The sequence below is a fragment of the Chrysemys picta genome, chromosome 19, assembly GCF_011386835.1.
Source record: "Chrysemys picta bellii isolate R12L10 chromosome 19, ASM1138683v2, whole genome shotgun sequence".
Classification (NCBI taxonomy): Eukaryota; Metazoa; Chordata; order Testudines; family Emydidae; genus Chrysemys; species Chrysemys picta.
This window is the reverse complement of record NC_088809.1, coordinates 22,520,905-22,537,670: the sequence shown is the minus strand read 5'-3', so window position 1 is coordinate 22,537,670 and position 16,766 is coordinate 22,520,905. Positions and strand designations below refer to the sequence as shown.

Below are 16,766 nucleotides of genomic sequence, written 5' to 3'. Positions count from 1 at the left end.
CAGTGTTCTGTGTTTTTGGAGTGAGCTGGGCATGGCAGGTATGTGTCTATTCAGTGAACATGGTTACTTGGAACCCAGCTGGGCCTGTGGGTCTCTTCGTGTGATTGTCGTTGTTGTGAAAAGATCAAAAGGCACAGTGTTGTGTTTTGAGGCGCATTTGCAAAAGATAGGATATGAACAATCATGCTCAAGGCAGCTCCTCCCCTTCACTGGTGAAGTAACAGCAAATTATGACTCAAATCTTAGCCCTTCGCAGCCACTCAGTTTTTCCTGCAGTCAGCACAACGGCACCCTGACATCAGCTGACCACCACACTGGAAATTCCCTCGCAATCTCCCTCCGCTTTGCCCCCCAGGCGCCTATAAAAGGACAGATTGTCCTTGGGTACAGCATCAGAAGGAGAAGGAGTGTTCAAGAGTCCCTGGTCTGCTTCTGCTCCTGACGCTCATCCTCACCCAACAGCAACATGAAGGTCTCCGTGGCTGCCCTCGCCGTTCTCCTCATCGCTGCCTTCTGCTCGCAGGCCTCCTCTGCCCCAAGTGAGTCCAGCTTCTCTCCTCTCGTTCAGTGTTTCCCTTCAGAGAAGGAAGGAGAAATGTCGTAGCCAGGAGATGGTTCCTTCTGCCAGCTCCTAGCCAGCAGGTTCTCGCTGGTCGAGGCAGGGCGAGGAGGTCTCTTCTGGGGATGGGAGAGCCCTGGTGGTGTCAGGGCTGCAGCCAGCAGCCCACCAAAGATCTGACAAGAACTTTCAGACCTGGCTGTGTCCAGGAAAGAGGAAAGGATGGAAGGAATTACTGGAGGAAAATCTCTCCCATTTTCCTCCTTCCTTCACCTCCTTTCCTCATCCCGACTCCCTACGGCTGGAAGTCTTCTCTTCCTGCCCTGTCCCACGTCCCCCAGGCTGCCAGAGGGGCTTTTCTTTGCATACAGCTCAGCACACACTCATGTTTGTTGTCTCCATCTCTTTCAGTTGGCTCCGATCCCCCGACTGCCTGCTGCTTCACCTACGCATCCCGGAAGATCCCACGCGGCTTGGTGGTGGATTATTATGACACCAACAGCATGTGCTCCCAGACGGCCATAGTGTAAGTACAAACTTCAGACCCTGAGACAGAGAGAGAAATGTTTTGTGTCCCCAGTTACTGGCCTTGGGGGTCTCTTAAGACTCACTGGATGTAAGGGGCGGGGGCTCTGGCAGAGACTGCACCAGAGAAAGAGACCAGAGCAGACTAAGGATGTGCAATTTTCAAAGGCGCGAGGCTGCTGAGTCATTGAAGTCCCATTATCGGAAGTGATTGAGACACACAGGAGCTGAGTCTCCTTGAAAGTCGATGGACCTCGTGCTCCGATGTGGCTAGATCACTTTTGAGAACGGGCCTTTGGCAGCTAAATCACGTAGGTGTTTTGGAAAATGTTCCCCGAATCTACGGGATCTGGATGTAGCTGGTATGAGTGAGAGGAGAGGTTTTAAAGGGAGACATTTGGTTCTCTCCACTCACAAAGTTCCCCTTGTTCTAATCCAAATGTTTTTCGTTCGGCAGATTTATCACCAAGAAGGGTCGTGAAGTCTGTGCTAACCCCAAAGAGGACTGGGTTCAGGAGTACGTGACCCATCTGGAAATGAACTGAGCAGAGCAGGGGACAGACCAGGGACCAAGCCTTGCCCAGCAATGAAAGTGTTCATGTTCAAAGGGCACCCTTCCTGCTGGTGCATCTAGTGTTAGTGCCACTTGTTGGCTTAGTGGAAATAACCTGACATATATACATGTATTTAAAATATTATTTCAGTCTATTTAAGAAATCTAATTTGCACTGAAACCTGAGCTAAACGGTGTACTATTTCTAGATTAGTACCCGGGGGGTTGGGGGCAGGTCACATGACATGGCTCCCTTCACAGCTCAAATGTGAAGATTATTTAATATATTTTATATCAAACGGAACATTTCCTGTAATACTGAGCTATGTGATTTGATGGAATGCTGAACGTAGATGATGAAGAATAAATATTTTTATATGAATGTCCTGTGTTTGCCTGTTTGTTAGTATGGATCCTTTTGGGGAACGACACCTCTTATTATTAATAATGATATCGCTTTATAAGGGTCCAGGCCCCTTTCTAGGCCAAGAAAACTACAAGCAATTTACAGATATATGGCTGATATTACACAGGGGAAGACAGGCAGTGGGGGAGTGAGGTATGAGAAAGACAATTTACGATCATCAACTTTAGCACTTCCATACATTGGAGCAGGGGCTGGAAAATTCGGCAGGTGGGACACCCTAGTGTCAGGGAGGTGCCTTTTGCTGCCCTCACGAAAACCCATCCAAATCTGACCCAGTTCTAAGCCTTGGAAAGATCTCAGTTCACACAGGCTCAGTAACAACTAGCTAGACTTTGGCAGCTAAACTCTCAGAACATTTCATCTGTACTAAGCATGCTCCAGTTCCGGGCTGCAGGGGCTTTCCTTGCAACTGATCTGCAGAGCTAATGGGGGCCACTGGGGCACCGGGCACTCAAAATGAGAGCAGGGAGACTGTCTCCTCCGGGCCCTCAGTTACCCCACCCAGAAAGGGAGAAGAAGGAAGAGGAGGCAGCCTGACTCCAGTGTAGATGGGTGAGGAGCAGTGGGCAGGGCAGAGGAAGGATGACAGGTGCAGATGGCAGGGGGACAGGCAGAAGCTAGGAGGGGCAGGAGTAGAATGTGGGGAGGAGAGGGGCAGCAGCCAGGCAGGTGGGGGAGAGGAGCAGGGAGAACAGGGACAGACAGTGATGTGAGCAGAAGAGTCTGTCTGTGATTGTAACCAATTTCAGAGGCATATACACAATCCCCATACTCAGGGTTTCCAACTCTTGTGTTGTCATCACCAGTCTGGGCTTACAGTATTTGGTGCTTTTCTTAAAGCCCCACCTCCTGGAGTCACATGATGACAGGAGAATCTCACCTTTCATTTAAAAAAAAGTAAGTTGGCCATACTGGGTATTTTGCTTATTGCATTCAAAGACATTGCCTTTGCCACCCCAATGACTGTTTAGATGCTGCTCACACACTCCAGGATCTGAGTTAATGAGTCCCTCACCCCTACCTGACTCTTCAGAAAGCTAATTTCCCAAAGCTGAGGAAATTTATGAACAAAATTGATTGGGAGGAATAATTTAGACTGAAAAATGTGAATGAAAATAGGCAGTCTTTAAGAAGAATTTATTTGATGGCCAAAAAACCATGGTTCAATAGAGAAGAAGGAGATCAACTTTGGGTAGAAGTCCATCCTGGGTCAATGGCAAAGTAAGGACAGAAATTAGAAATAAAAATTCAATATATTACACATGAAAAGGAGGAAAACAGATCACAACTGTTATAAATTAGCAGTTGTGAAGGGCAGAACATTGAAAAGTAAAGCTAAAGGCATCAGGGAAAAATCCATGCCTGGTAGAGCTAAGGACAACAAGGAGGAGTTTTTTATATATATTGAGTGGGGGGGAAATCTTAGCAGGCCCATTACTAAATAGAGATTGTAAAATTATGAATAATGATGCAGAAATAGCAGAAGTGTGCTACAAATATTTCTATTCTGTATTGGAAAAAGCAGAATGATGCATTCATATCAGCTGTGGATGACAAAGCATTTTCCATTTTATTAGTCACTGAGGAAGATGCTGTACAAGACATGGTTGGGATAAAGATTTTTAAATCAGCAAACCCAGATTACTTGCACCCAAGAGTCTTAAAAGAGCTGGCTGAGGAGATCTCTGGCCCACTGATGTTAATTTTTAATAAATCTTGGAATATTGAGGAAATTCCAGAAGATTGAAAGAGTGCTAATGTTGTTTCCGTATTCAAAAAGGGCAAGCGGGATGACCCAGGTAACTATAGATTGGTTAGCCGGAAATCAATCCCAGGCAAAATAATGGAGAAGCAGATAGTGGATTCAACTGCTAAACAATTAATGAATATGAATATAATTAATGCAAGTCCACAGGGCTTTATAGAAAATAGGTCTTGTCAGACAAACCTAATTTCATTCTTTGAGAGGATTGGCAGTTTGGTGGATAAAGGGTAATTGCGTAGCTGTAATATACTTCGACTTTCGTAAGGCATGTGCCTTAGTACCGCCTGACATTCTGATTAAAAAATGTCCAGTATGCAATGTCAATAGAAACCATGTGAAATGCGTAAAGACTGGCAGACAGACAGATCTCAAAAGCAGTTCTCAATGGGGACTCCTCAGTGGGTGGGGTCATTTCCAGTCCGGTTCCACAGGGATCGTTTCTAGGCCTGACCCTGTTCAATATTTTTGTCAAAGTTCTGGAAATAAATCTCATCGCTAAAAAAATGTGCAGATGACACAGAGAATGGTGCCGTGGTAAATAATGTTGAGGACAGGGCAGTCACAGAGCGCAGTCGGGTTTTCCTGGTAACTCAGACCCATTCAAACAAAAGTCACTGTAACACAGTCAAATGCAAAGGAACGAGGACTGCACCCCACACCTACAGAAGGGAGGGCTGTCTCCTGGAAAGCAGCGGCAGCGAATCATTTCTTCCATCTTCGCCCACTTTCCTACAGTGTCAGAATTGAACTGTGGAATCACAGGCCATGATCTCTGCACTTCCTGCTGCCACTTCCCGAGCGGCTCATCAATATTCTCTGCTCAGCAGAATTGGTGTCATGCCCATCACCTTTCCTGGAAATTCTTCAGCCACGAAACTCCGCTGCACCTCTGTCCTGCAGGGAGAGGAGACGAGCCCGGCTCAGAGCGAGATGAGGAAGGAGTGATGGAAAGTCGGGTTCTACTTTGGTCCCTGCTCTGGTTCTGCTCCTGCCTGGCATGAACACAGAGGTCTCAGCGCTGCCATCTTCTGCCCAGCCTCTTCTGCTGGAGACTGGGAGACTGTCTCCTCCGGGCCCTCAGTTACCCCCCTCCCCCACTAGCACCCGTAAACGGAGGAGGAGGAAAAGGAGACAGCCTGACTCCAGTGTAGATGGGTGAGGAGCAGTGGGCAGGGCAGAGGAGGGATGACAGGTGCAGATGGCAGGGGGACAGGCAGAAGCTAGGAGGGGCAGGAGTAGGATGCGGGGAGGAGAGGGGCAGCAGCCAGGCAGGTGGGGGAGAGGAGCAGGGAGAACAGGGACAGACAGTGACGTGAGCAGAAGGGTCTGTCTGTGATGGGGACCAATTTCAGATATTTCAGAGACAAATACACAACCCCCCTGCTGAGAGTCGCCAACTCTTGTGTTGTTGTCACCATCTGTTCTCGTAGCATTTGATGCTTTTCTTAAAGCCCCACCTCCTGGAGTCATGTGATGGCAGGAGACTCTCACGTTTCATTTAAAATCAAAGTTGGCCATGCTGGGTAGTTTTGCATATTGCATTAAAAAACATTGGCTTTGTCTCCTCAGTGACTGTGTAGCTCAGAGACTCTGGGGTCTGAATTAACAAGTCCTTCACCCCTTACTTGTGGCTTCAAAAGGGCCAATTTCCCAAAGCTGAGAAAAATCATGAGCAAAATTGATTGGGAATAAAGCTTTAACCTGAAAAACATGAATGCCAGTTAGGAGTTCTTTAAGAAGAGTTTATTAAATGGCCAAAAGTCACAATTCCAAAATCAGATAAGAGAACAACTTTGGCTAGAAGCTAGTCTGGTTCAGTGGTGAACTGAAGGCAGCAATTAGACATAAAAAAGTGATATACAATGTTTTGCTAAGAAGCACTGGTGACTGCATGGGGCACAAACCTCTTTGACATCGGGCGTGTACACACCCCTCAATTAACATAACTGTCGTTCATCACAACCCCCCCCACACACACACACACACCTCAGACAAAAGGGGTTCGCTGGGTGGGTGGAGGGGCTTTTGCTGAGTATTGCGTTAGGTAAAGTGTGTGAGAGTTAGGGAAGACAGAGCAGAGGCAATAAGAAAGCCAAAGCAGCGGACTGTGATCACATGACCCTGGGAAAAGTTAGAGCGAATTTTTGGGTCTGGTGTTGGCTAACGAGGCTTGGGGATAAAAGCACAGAAATTGCTCCTTTTGTTTTTGTTTCTTCGTGAATTGGCAGAAGCGGAACTTTGTAAATGACTGTAATGAAACAAGACTCCGGCAAAGAAAATACCAGACTCCTGCAAGTTCTGCTTCCAGCTGGAACTTCCCCAGGGCCCTGAATGTTGTCTGGCTGTTCGGGTCAACTAATAAATGGTAAAAGGGAGACTAGATAGCAATCGATATAAATTAGAAGTTATGAAGTGCAGAAAATTGACAAGGAATACTAAAGACATCGGGGGAAAATCCATGACTGGCAGGTACAAGAACTATAAGAAGGAGTATAAAGAACAGGAGTACTTGTGGCACCTTAGAGACTAACAAATGTATTAGAGCATAAGCTTTCGTGGACTACAGCCCACTTCTTCGGATGCATATAGAATGGAACATATATTGAGGAGATATATATACACACATACAGAGAGCATGAACAGGTGGGAGTTGTCTTACCAACTCTGAGACGCCAATTAAGTAAGAGAAAAAAAACTTTTGAAGTGATAATCAAGCTAGCCCAGTACAGACAGGTTGATAAGAAGTGTGAGAGTACTTACAAGGGGAGATAGATTCAATGTTTGTAATGGCTCAGCCATTCCCAGTCCTTATTCAATCCTTTGTTGATTGTGTCTAGTTTGCATATCAATTCCAGCTCAGCAGTCTCTCGTTGGAGTCTGTTTTTGAAGTTTTTCTGTTGTAATATAGCCACCCGCAGGTCTGTCACTGAATGACCAGACAGGTTAAAGTGTTCTCCCACTGGTTTTTGAGTATTATGATTCCTGATGTCAGATTTGTGTCCATTAATTCTTTTGCGTAGAGACTGTCCGGTTTGGCCAATGTACATGGCAGAGGGGCATTGCTGGCACATGATGGCATATATCACATTGGTAGATGTGCAGGTGAACGAGCCCCTGATGGTATGGCTGATGTGATTAGGTCCTATGATGATGTCACTTGAATAGATATGTGGACAGAGTTGGCATCGGGGTTTGTTACAAGGATAGGTTCCTGGGTCAGTGGTTTTGTTCAGTGATGTGTGGTTGCTGGTGAGTATTTGCTTTAGGTTGGGGGGTTGTCTGTAAGCGAGGACAGGGCTGTCTCCCAAGATCTGTGAGAGTAAAGGATCATCTTTCAGGATAGGTTGTAGATCTCTGATGATGCGCTGGAGAGGTTTTAGTTGGGGGCTGAAGGTGACAGCTAGTGGTGTTCTGTTATTTTCTTTGTCGGGCCTGTCTTGTAGAAGGTGACTTCTGGGTACTCGTATTTAAGTCATAGGCGCCAATTGCGTGGGCGCTCTGGGGCTGGAGCACCCACGGGGGAAAATCGTGGGTGCTGAGTACGCACTGGCAGCCCCCCCCATCAGCACCTCTCCCTCCGGCCACTGGTGGGCCCTGCCGATCAGTGTTTCCCCCTCCCTCCCCACGCCTCCCACCCGCCACAACCAGCTGTTTCGCTGCGTGCAGGAGGCTGTGGGAAGAGAGGGGAGGAGCGAGGATGCGGCGTGCTCGGGGGAGGGTGGGAAGAGGTGGGGCGGGGCTGGGGCCTTGAGGGAAGGGGTGGAGTGGGGGCGGGGCCTGGGGCAAAGCTGGGAGTCGAGCACCAATGGAAAGTCAGTGCCTGTGATTTAAGTATATTAGCAACAAAAGAAATCCTAGAATAGGCCCATTACTAGATGGAGATAGTAAAATTGTTAATACTGATGTAGGAAAGGCAGAATTGTTCAATAAATGTTTCTCTTCTGTATTTGGAAAGAAGCAGGATGGTGTTCTTGTATCATGTGAGGATGATTAATTAACTTTAGAGTTAATTAATAACGCATGATATGGGCAGTCAGGCCTAGTGGTCACAGCTGGGGTCAGAGCCCGAATCAGGAACCAAACTGAAGAGCAGGTTTGGAGCGAGGCCGGCACAGGAATGATCACAGCGGCAGGGGTAAGTGGCGAGCGTCCACTGGCCTAATGCTGCTGCTGGACTTAAGGGCAGGTCTGGTGACACCTCTCAGCCAGGCAGGTGGGTTGGTCAATCAGGGTGTTCAGCTCCAGGGCAGCTAGCTGATCCCAGAGCAGCTACAGGCCCTGATTCCAGACGGTAACCGAGGAGGATGTTAAACAGCATCTACTAGGGATAAACATTTTTAAATCATTAGTCCTGGATAAAGAGTCCTGTGGCACCTTATAGACTAACAGACGTATTGCAGCATAAGCTTTCGTGCGTGAATATCCACTTCGTCAGAGGCATGTATATTAGGAACATGTGTCTGACGACGTGGGTATTCACCGACGAAAGCTTATGCTCCAATACGTCTGTTAGTCTATAAGGTGCCACAGACTCTTTGTCGCTTTTTACAGATCCAGACTAACACAGCTACCCCTCTGATACTAGTCCTGGATCATTTCACAGCCAAGAGTTTTAAAAGAGCTGGCTGAGGAGATCTCTGGCCTGCTGATCTTAATTTTTAATATATCTTGGAATACCAGGAAAATTCCAGAAGACTGGAAGAGTGATAATGTTATTCCTCTATTCAAAAGAGGAGCAAGCGGGATGACCCAGGTAACATAGACCATTTAGCCTGCCTCAATCCCAGGTAAAATAATGGAAAAGTCAACATGGGCTTCAACTGACAAAAAATTAAAGGATATTCATATAATTAATGCCAGTCACTATGGTTTTATGGAAAATAGGTTTTATCAAACAAACTGATTATTCTTTGAGGTGACTACAAATTTGGTTGATAAAGTAACTGCATAGATGTAATATACTTAGACTTTTGTAAGGTGTTTGAGTTGGGACCACATGACATGCTGATTAAATAATTGCTATTATACAATTTCAAGGACGCACTTGTTAAAGGGAAGTAGCTAACTGATAGTCATCACTGGGGAATTACCATGAAATGGGAATGTTTCTAGTGGGGTCCCACAGGGCCTCGTTCTAGGCCTGATGCTATTCAATATCTATACTAATGATCTGGAAGTAAATGTAAAATCATAGAATCATAGAATCTCAGGGTTGGAAGGGACCTCAGGAGGTATCTAGTCCAACCCCCTGCTCAAAGTAGGACCAATCCACAACTAAATCATCCCAGCCAGGGCTTTGTCAAGCCTGACCTTAAAAACCTCTAAGGAAGGAGACTCCACCACCTCCCTAGGTAACCCATTCCAGTGCTTCACCACCCTCCTAGTGAAATAGTTTTTCCTAATATCCAACCTAAACCTCCCCAACTGCAACTTGAGACCATTACTCCTTGTTCTGTCATCAGGTACCACTGAGAACAGCCGACCTCCATCCTCTTTGGAACCCCCTTTCAGGTAGTTGAAAGCAGCTATCAAATCCCCCCTCGTTCTTCTCTTCTGCAGACTAAACAATCCCAGTTCCCTCAGCCTCTCCTCATAAGTCACGTGCTCCAGCCCCCTAATCATTTTTGTTGCCCTCCGCTGGACTCTTTCCAATTTTTCCACATCCTTCTTGTAGTGCGGGGCCCAAAACTGGACACAGTACTCCAGATGAGGCCTCACCAATGTCGAATAGAGAGGAATGATCACGTCCCTCAATCTGCTGGCAATGCCCCTATTTATACAGCCCAGAATGCCGTTAGCCTTCTTGGCAACAAGGGCACAGTGACTCATATCCAGCTTCTCGTCCACTGTAACCCCTAGGTCCTTTTCTGCAGAACTGCTACCTAGCCATTCGGTCCCTAGTCTGTAACAGTGCATGGGATTCTTCCGTCCTAAGTGCAGGACTCTGCACTTGTCCTTGTTGAACCTCATCAGGTTTCTTTTGGCCCAATCCTCTAATTTGTCTAGGTCCCTCTGTATCCTGTCCCTACCCTCCAGCGTATCTACCACTCCTCCCAGTTTAGTGTCATCTGCAAACTTGCTGAGAGTGCAGTCCACGCCATCCTCCAGATCATTAATGACGATATTGAACAAAACCGGCCCCAGGACAGACCCTTGGGGTATTCCACTTGAAACTGGCTGCCAACTAGACATAGAGCCGTTGATCACTACCCATTGAGCCCGATGATCTAGCCAGCTTTCTATCCACCTTACAGTCCATTCATCCAACCCATACTTCTTTATCTTGGTGGCAAGAATACTGTGGGAGACCGTATCAAAAGCTTTGCTAAAGTCAAGAAATAACACATCCACTGCTTTCCCCTCATCCACAGAGCCAGTTATCGCATCATAGAAGGCAATTAGGTTAGTCAGGCATGACTTGCCCTTGGTGAATCCATGCTGACTGTTCCTGATCACTTTCCTCTCCTCTCCTCTAAGTGCTTCAGAATTGATTCCTTGAGGACCTGCTGCATGCTTGTTCCAGGGACTGAGGTGAGGCTGACTGGCCTGTAGTTCCCCGGATCGATCCTCCTTCTTCCCTTTTTCACTGCTGGTAAAATTTACAGATGACCCAAAGATTGGCAGAGTGGTAAACAATGATGAGGACTGGGCAGTCGTAGAAAGCTGGAGTCCTGTGTCCAGTTTTGGTCACCAATATATATGTAACCCTTCTGCCCATCTAAGTTGGCAACAACAAGGGCCGGGTTCTGTATCTAGGGGTTCCGTTTCAATAACGCAATACAAAACCGGCTCGAGCCCCCACCCAGTGACCTGGGACAATTACATACCACCCCCTGGGTGCCTCTAAGAGGCAATACTTCCCCTCTCACAAGCACGGAGTCTGAGTGGAGCAGAAAATGTTTAATAACATGAGGTAAACGACATCAGCATTAAATTGGAAAAACACCACAAACAGGATTCATAACACAAACCATGAGCAAAAAACCCACCCCAGCAAATTGGGCTGTGTCCTTTCCCTTTGGGTTCTTGAATCCAGCAACCCAAAAATCACCCAGAGTCCCCAAAGTCCAACACCCCCAAAGTCTCTTGGGTCCAGCAACCACCCAAAGTCCCAAAAGTCCAACAGACCCCAAAGTCTCTGTCCCTGGTCAGTGCAGCCCCAGAGTAAAAGGGGTGGGGTATGCAGAGTGTTAAGGGGCACCTTACGTGATCTGAGGCCGGCCGTCTCTCCACAGCCTTCACCACGAGCCAGTCCACTTCCTGCTGGCCCACAAACTGCTCCGCTCTACAAGCTGCTCCGCTTCGCTCACCAACCTGTGAGCCGCTCCAGCCGTCCCCACAAACAGCTCCGCTCGCTGTTCCTTGGGCTGCTCCAACCGGCCCCACACCGCTCGCTGCTCCTCCAGTCGTCCCCACAAATTGCTCTGCCAGCTGCTTAGCAATATAGCTTCAGGCTCCCCCACTAGTTAACAGCACTCAGTAAGCTCAGCTCTTAAGGACTTCAGCTGTTTTGTGATTTCAGCTCTTAGCAATTTCAGCACATATAGGGGAACCCCAGTGCTAGTGCACCATTAGCCCAAAGTGAATTCAGCTCAGCAGTCTGTAACTAGACTCCTAATGGAATCAAAGTTAGCTCTGACATTCCACAGTGGAGAGAGGAGGTAGTGCAATTGGTGTGTCAAGCCCTCAAAGACAGCTCATACCATCAGGTACAAATGTCTGTCCCCATCCTCTCTCCCTTCACTGGGTTTTGTAATCCATGCCCCTTGTCAAGCAAGTGCTACTTAGGTAATGGTGAAGGACTCACTCAGTCCTTCTGTCATACAACAGTTCCACTGGCCTTGAGTCACAGAATCAGGGTAACAAAACTTTATTCTTCCTGCCCCAATAACAGAGAAACTGGGGATCCCACACCAGCCAAAGTAACCACTTTCAGTTGCTGTTGTTTCATGCCAGGCGGGTGGGTGTGCCTATGCAAACAAGATCAGCCCCTGGAGTTCTTTTCCACGCTCGCCATAATTCACCACCAGATGTCAGGGTAGAGCTCATCCTGACTCTGCTTACATCTAGAAAGGATGTAGAGAAACTGGAAAGGATCCAGAGGCGAGTGACAAAATGATCAAAGCCATATGAGCAAAGGCTGAATGAATGGGGTATGTTCAGGGCCGGCTCCAGGCACCAGCTTACCAAGCAGGTGCTTGGGGCGGCCACTTCGGAGAGGGGCGGCACGTCCAGCTGTTCGGCGGCAATTCGGCAGACGGTCCCTCACTCCTGCTCGGAGCGAAGGACCTCGTGCCGAATTGCCGCCGCAGATCGCGATCGCGGCTTTTTTTGTTTGTTTGTTTGGCTGTTTGGGGCAGCCAAAACCCTGGAGCCAGCCCTGGGTATGTTTCATTTGGAAAAGAGGAGATTGAGGGGGGACATGAGAGCGGTCTTCAAATACCTGAAAGGCTGCCGTAAAAAAGATGGAGAAAAGTTGTTCTCTCTTGCCACGGAGGACAGGACAAGAGGCGACGGATTCAAACTACAGCAGAGCAGATTTAAATTAAATCTCAGGACAAACTTGCTAAGTGTAAGGGCAGTAGTTCAGTGGAGCTAGGTTGTGGAAGCTCCTTCACTGGAGGATTTCAAAAGGAGGCCGGAGCCATCTGTCTGGGATGCTTTAGACACGACAAATCCTGCATCTCAGCCGGGGCTTAGACTAGCTGACCCTTCTAACTCGAAGGTTCCATGGTTCTGAGATTCTATGACTTTGACAAGAATTTAGGGTGATTGTGGACAAGTGAGTAGAGCTATAAGTACCTTCATGGGATGAAAATACCGGGTACCCAAGGGCTCGGTAACCTAGCAGAGAAAAGCAGAACAGACCTGTGGCTGGAAACTGAAGCCAGACTAATTCAAATAAGAAATTAGGCACCAATTTTTCAGTGAGAGTAATTAACCACTGGCACCAACTCCCAAGGGTTGTGGTGGATTGCTCATCTCCTGACATCTTCAAATCAAGGCTGGAGGCCTTCGTGGAAGAGATGCTTTGGTCAAACAGAAGTTATAATGGACAATACTGGGGTGAAAAGTAACGACCTGTGCTACAAAGGAGGCCAGACTAGATAGTCTAATGGTCCCTTCTTGCCTTAAACTCCGTGCATTTCTCCTTAAGGCAGCAGGGTATCTACAGATTGAACGTCTCTGGATTCCTGAGCTGCTAAGGGCGTTGCTTTCCCATAACTACACGTAAGTTCTTGGTCATACAAATTCCAACATTTTGGGGCAGGGCCTCCACAGGGGACATGTGTATATGTATTTAAATTGCATCCGTTCAATACACGAGTCAGGGCTGCAGCTAATACCAAAAATGCACCAGATACAGAATTATCCAGCCCACTCCTTGTTCCATACGCCATGATCAATCCATGAGATATTCAAACTCCTGACCTGTTTCCTAGCAAAGTCGTGTTATGATTTCTAGGAAATCAACAACATTGCAACACAGCATGATGAGTTCATATCCTCTATCGTTAGAGCATTTGTTCCATTTCTTCTCACTTGCAGCATCAGAATCAAATTGTGAACATCAGAACACAAGAACGGCCATACTGGGTCAGACCAATGGTCCATCTAGCCCAGCATCCTGTCTTCCGACTGTGGCCAATGCCAGGTGCTTCAGAGGGAAGGAACAGAACAGAGCAATTATAGAGTGATCCATCCCCTGTTGCCCACTCCCAGCTCTGGCAATCAGTGGCTTAGGGACAGCCAGAGCGTGGGGCTTGCATCACTGTGGAATCATATGTCTCTGCACTTCCCCTGCCAACTCATAAGCAGCATTTCAATCTTCTTGGTTCAGCAGAATTTCTCATGCCCAGCACCTTTCTGCAATGAAATCTCCCAACATGTCCCTTGAAATTCTTCATCCCTGAAATCTCATCCTACAAAGAGAGGGTGAGAGCCCAGGGCGCAGAACAAGATGAAGAAGTATCTGAGAGAGCTGTGCTCTGTTTTGGTCCCTGACCTGGTTCTGTTCCTGCCGCTCATCCCACCCAATAGTCTCCGTGGCTGCCCTTGCCGTTCCCCTCATCTCTGCTTTCTGCTCCCAGGCTTCTGCTAGTCCACATGTGTCCAGTTTCTCTCCCTCTGTCTCTAAGCCCTAGTTACAGGTGAGGAAAGGCAGATCTCCTTGTAACAACCTCTGCCCTGTCTCTCATAGTCCCGTTGGGCTGTAGATATCTGAGGATCAAACTGCAGCGCAGTGCAGCCTCCCACCAGCCAAGGACGCAGGGTCTCTTACACTGAACTCTGGCCTCGTGTCAGACTCCTGGGCACAAGAGAACAGGACTGGAGCCGGGTGGGAGTGGAATCTCCTTAGCCCCCAACCGGAGTCAGCTCTCCGAGACTCCTGGACACCTTCAGAGTCGTGGATTAGAAAGTGTAACTGGGACATGCTGAGAATACCCCGCCATATCCTTACTGAATTAGGGTTAAGACCTCTAGGTACATTGTACTAGAAAGGCAAGTGCTTGTGTGCTATTGCAAGGTGGTTTGCAACTTCTTTAGCAGGAAGACATGAGTGGTAATGTAGAAGTGGATTTCCTACATGTGAAGTGGATTTCCTTAGGAAATCCCTTGAGGTGAGGGCAATGCAAATTCTCCCCTCACAAGCCAGCCTTTTGCAGAGAGAGACCCAGTGCATGCTAAATACTGCCTTCGGGGAGCTCCGTATCCAAGACCCCGATCTGTGTAAAGAGTGACTAAACTTGTCATGAGTGTGCTTGTTCCGAGCTGAAGCTGTGATGACCTGGGAGTCACAGGGACTCTTCCCTAGCGTGGGAGGGTCGAAGTTATCCAAGTTAAGGCTGGGTTCCTGGTACGCGTATTAGCATGTGTGTAGGTTCTTTAATTGGTTTTAAATATGTTTTCTCTGCAGTGCTCTTTACCACAGGAATAAAGTCGGCTAGCGTCGAGAGAGCTGGGTGGGGGGAATACTAGCAGCAATCACGCCGTTATCAGATTCTGAACAGAAAGTGAGCGGGTGTGTCTGTGCTGGGAAATACGCAGTGACATGGAAATACCCACTCAGCAGGGAGAGATGTGTGCCTCCACCCAGGAGAGGCAAGAGCTGGATGTGGAGAGGGGTGCCTTGCTGAACTACTGAGGGGAGAAACAGGGGCAGTTGCCCTGAACTGTGACAGCAACCATGGAGAGTTTGTCTTTCCTTGGAGGGATCATCTGCAGGCCTGAACCTGGGAGCTCTGCCTCTAGAAACGTCAGCCTCCCAGAGGCGCAGAGTCCGTGCTCAGCACCCACCAGCCACAGCTGTCAGGCAGCACCCCCGATTAGCTGATCAGGGCGCTGCCAAACAGCTGTTTGGTGACTGGGGCAGGGGCTTGGGGGAGGGTGGAGAGCAGCGAGCAGGCGGTGCCTCAGGGAGGGGGCGGAGCCAGGCCTGGAAGAGGCGGAGCAAGGGGGGGCCTTAGGGGAGGGGGCATAGTGGGGACGGGAAGAGGTGGGGGGTCTCAGGGGAGGAGGTGGAGTGGGGATGAGGCCTCAGGGCAGAGTCAGGGGGTGGAACAGCACTGGGGAAAAGAAAAACTCGGTGCCTACGGCTTCTCCTGCTTGAGGCAAAGGCCTATGAACTCAGACGCAGCGACAGTCTCACCAACTGCTATCCACGCGGTTCAGTTATCGGTGCTTGCGAGCAGCCGGCTATATTCTGGGTCTGGGTCCAACCAGCTGTGCATAACAAGAGCTGCTCACTGCCCCACCCCCACCCCCGACTCTCTGTTTGGGAAGCTCAGCCCTTAACGGCACAGCCCCCAGTACTGCAGTCCCTAGGGGCCCAAAGAGCTGCACTGCGTCGCCTGGGTTACGTCAGCCGCAATGTTGTGGTGACATTTGTTGATTCGGGTTTTGCAGCTTTTAAATGTCTCTTCCTAGGAAACATTGGGGCCCTAAGATTTTTCACAGCCTGGCTTTGGAAATCTACTTCTCCCACCATATTCTGTGCTTCAAAATATCCCACGGCAGGACTACAGCAGCTGTCCTTGGCGATTTTGGCTAGTGGGGAGGGATGGTGTGGGGGTAATTACTCACAAACCACTAGGACTGCACACGGGGTGTAGGGGTGTGAACAGAGCGACACACGGGGAGGCACGCACTCCGACAGCGTCACCCATGCAGACGTGCACCAGGACGGTGGGGACACGTGCTCTCTGATTCCACCTCCACACGTGGCTTGGGGATCTGTCCTGAGCCTCCCAGATCCCCACCCTCTGGTCCATCCAGGGCAGGGGGCCGAAGCGAGGACACCAGCACCAAAAGCTTCACTGCAAGGAGGCAGCATCCGCCGGATCTTTCCTCTCCTATCTTCTAGAACTGGAAGGGACCTTGGTCATCGAGTCCAGCCCCCTGCCTTCACTAGCAGGACCAAGTACTGAGTTTTGCCCCAGACTCCTAAGTGGCCCCCTCAAGGATTGAACTCACAACCCTGGGTTTAGCAGGCCAATGCTCAAACCACTGAGCTATCCCTCGGAGCACGAGCAGACAGTGGCTCCCCATTGCTCTGGAACTGTTCTCACGCAGCACGGCAAGCCATAGGAGGGCCGTGAGCAGGCACTGGCCCACCAGCTCCGCAGACCCCATCCCGTTCCTGTGCAGGCAGAGCCCAGTGGCCTGCAGGTTCCCATGGGGAGGGGGGAACCAGCACGGCCATCGGCTCAGGAGGCACCAACAGAAGCATCTGTCTGACCCGTGGCAAGAGACACATTCAGCATCTCCATAGAGCTTCAGAGTCCTTGACGGGACCCCCTGAGCAAGTGCGAATCTGGTGGCTGGTCCTTTCCCTGATGACGCTTTTGGTGGCACTAGAGTTTCCAACCCCAGTTTGTTCTGAGGCTATTTCCTCAGGTCCTCTCCGGGTTTCTCCACTGCCTCTCGTGACCAGTCG

The 16,766-nt window shown here is 48.9% G+C and overlaps 1 protein-coding gene across 1 annotated transcript; it reads left to right on the top strand.

Annotated features, from left to right (window-relative positions):
- Positions 1–278: 278 nt before the first annotated feature.
- Positions 279–2,019, top strand: LOC101935089 (C-C motif chemokine 4 homolog). The gene is made up of 3 exons (XM_024111234.3): positions 279–539; positions 971–1,085; positions 1,542–2,019. The coding sequence occupies exons 1-3, from the start codon at positions 467–469 to the stop codon at positions 1,627–1,629; spliced, it is 276 nt and encodes a 91-aa protein (XP_023967002.3). The 5' UTR covers positions 279–466; the 3' UTR covers positions 1,630–2,019.
- The last annotated feature ends 14,747 nt before the right edge of the window (positions 2,020–16,766 follow it).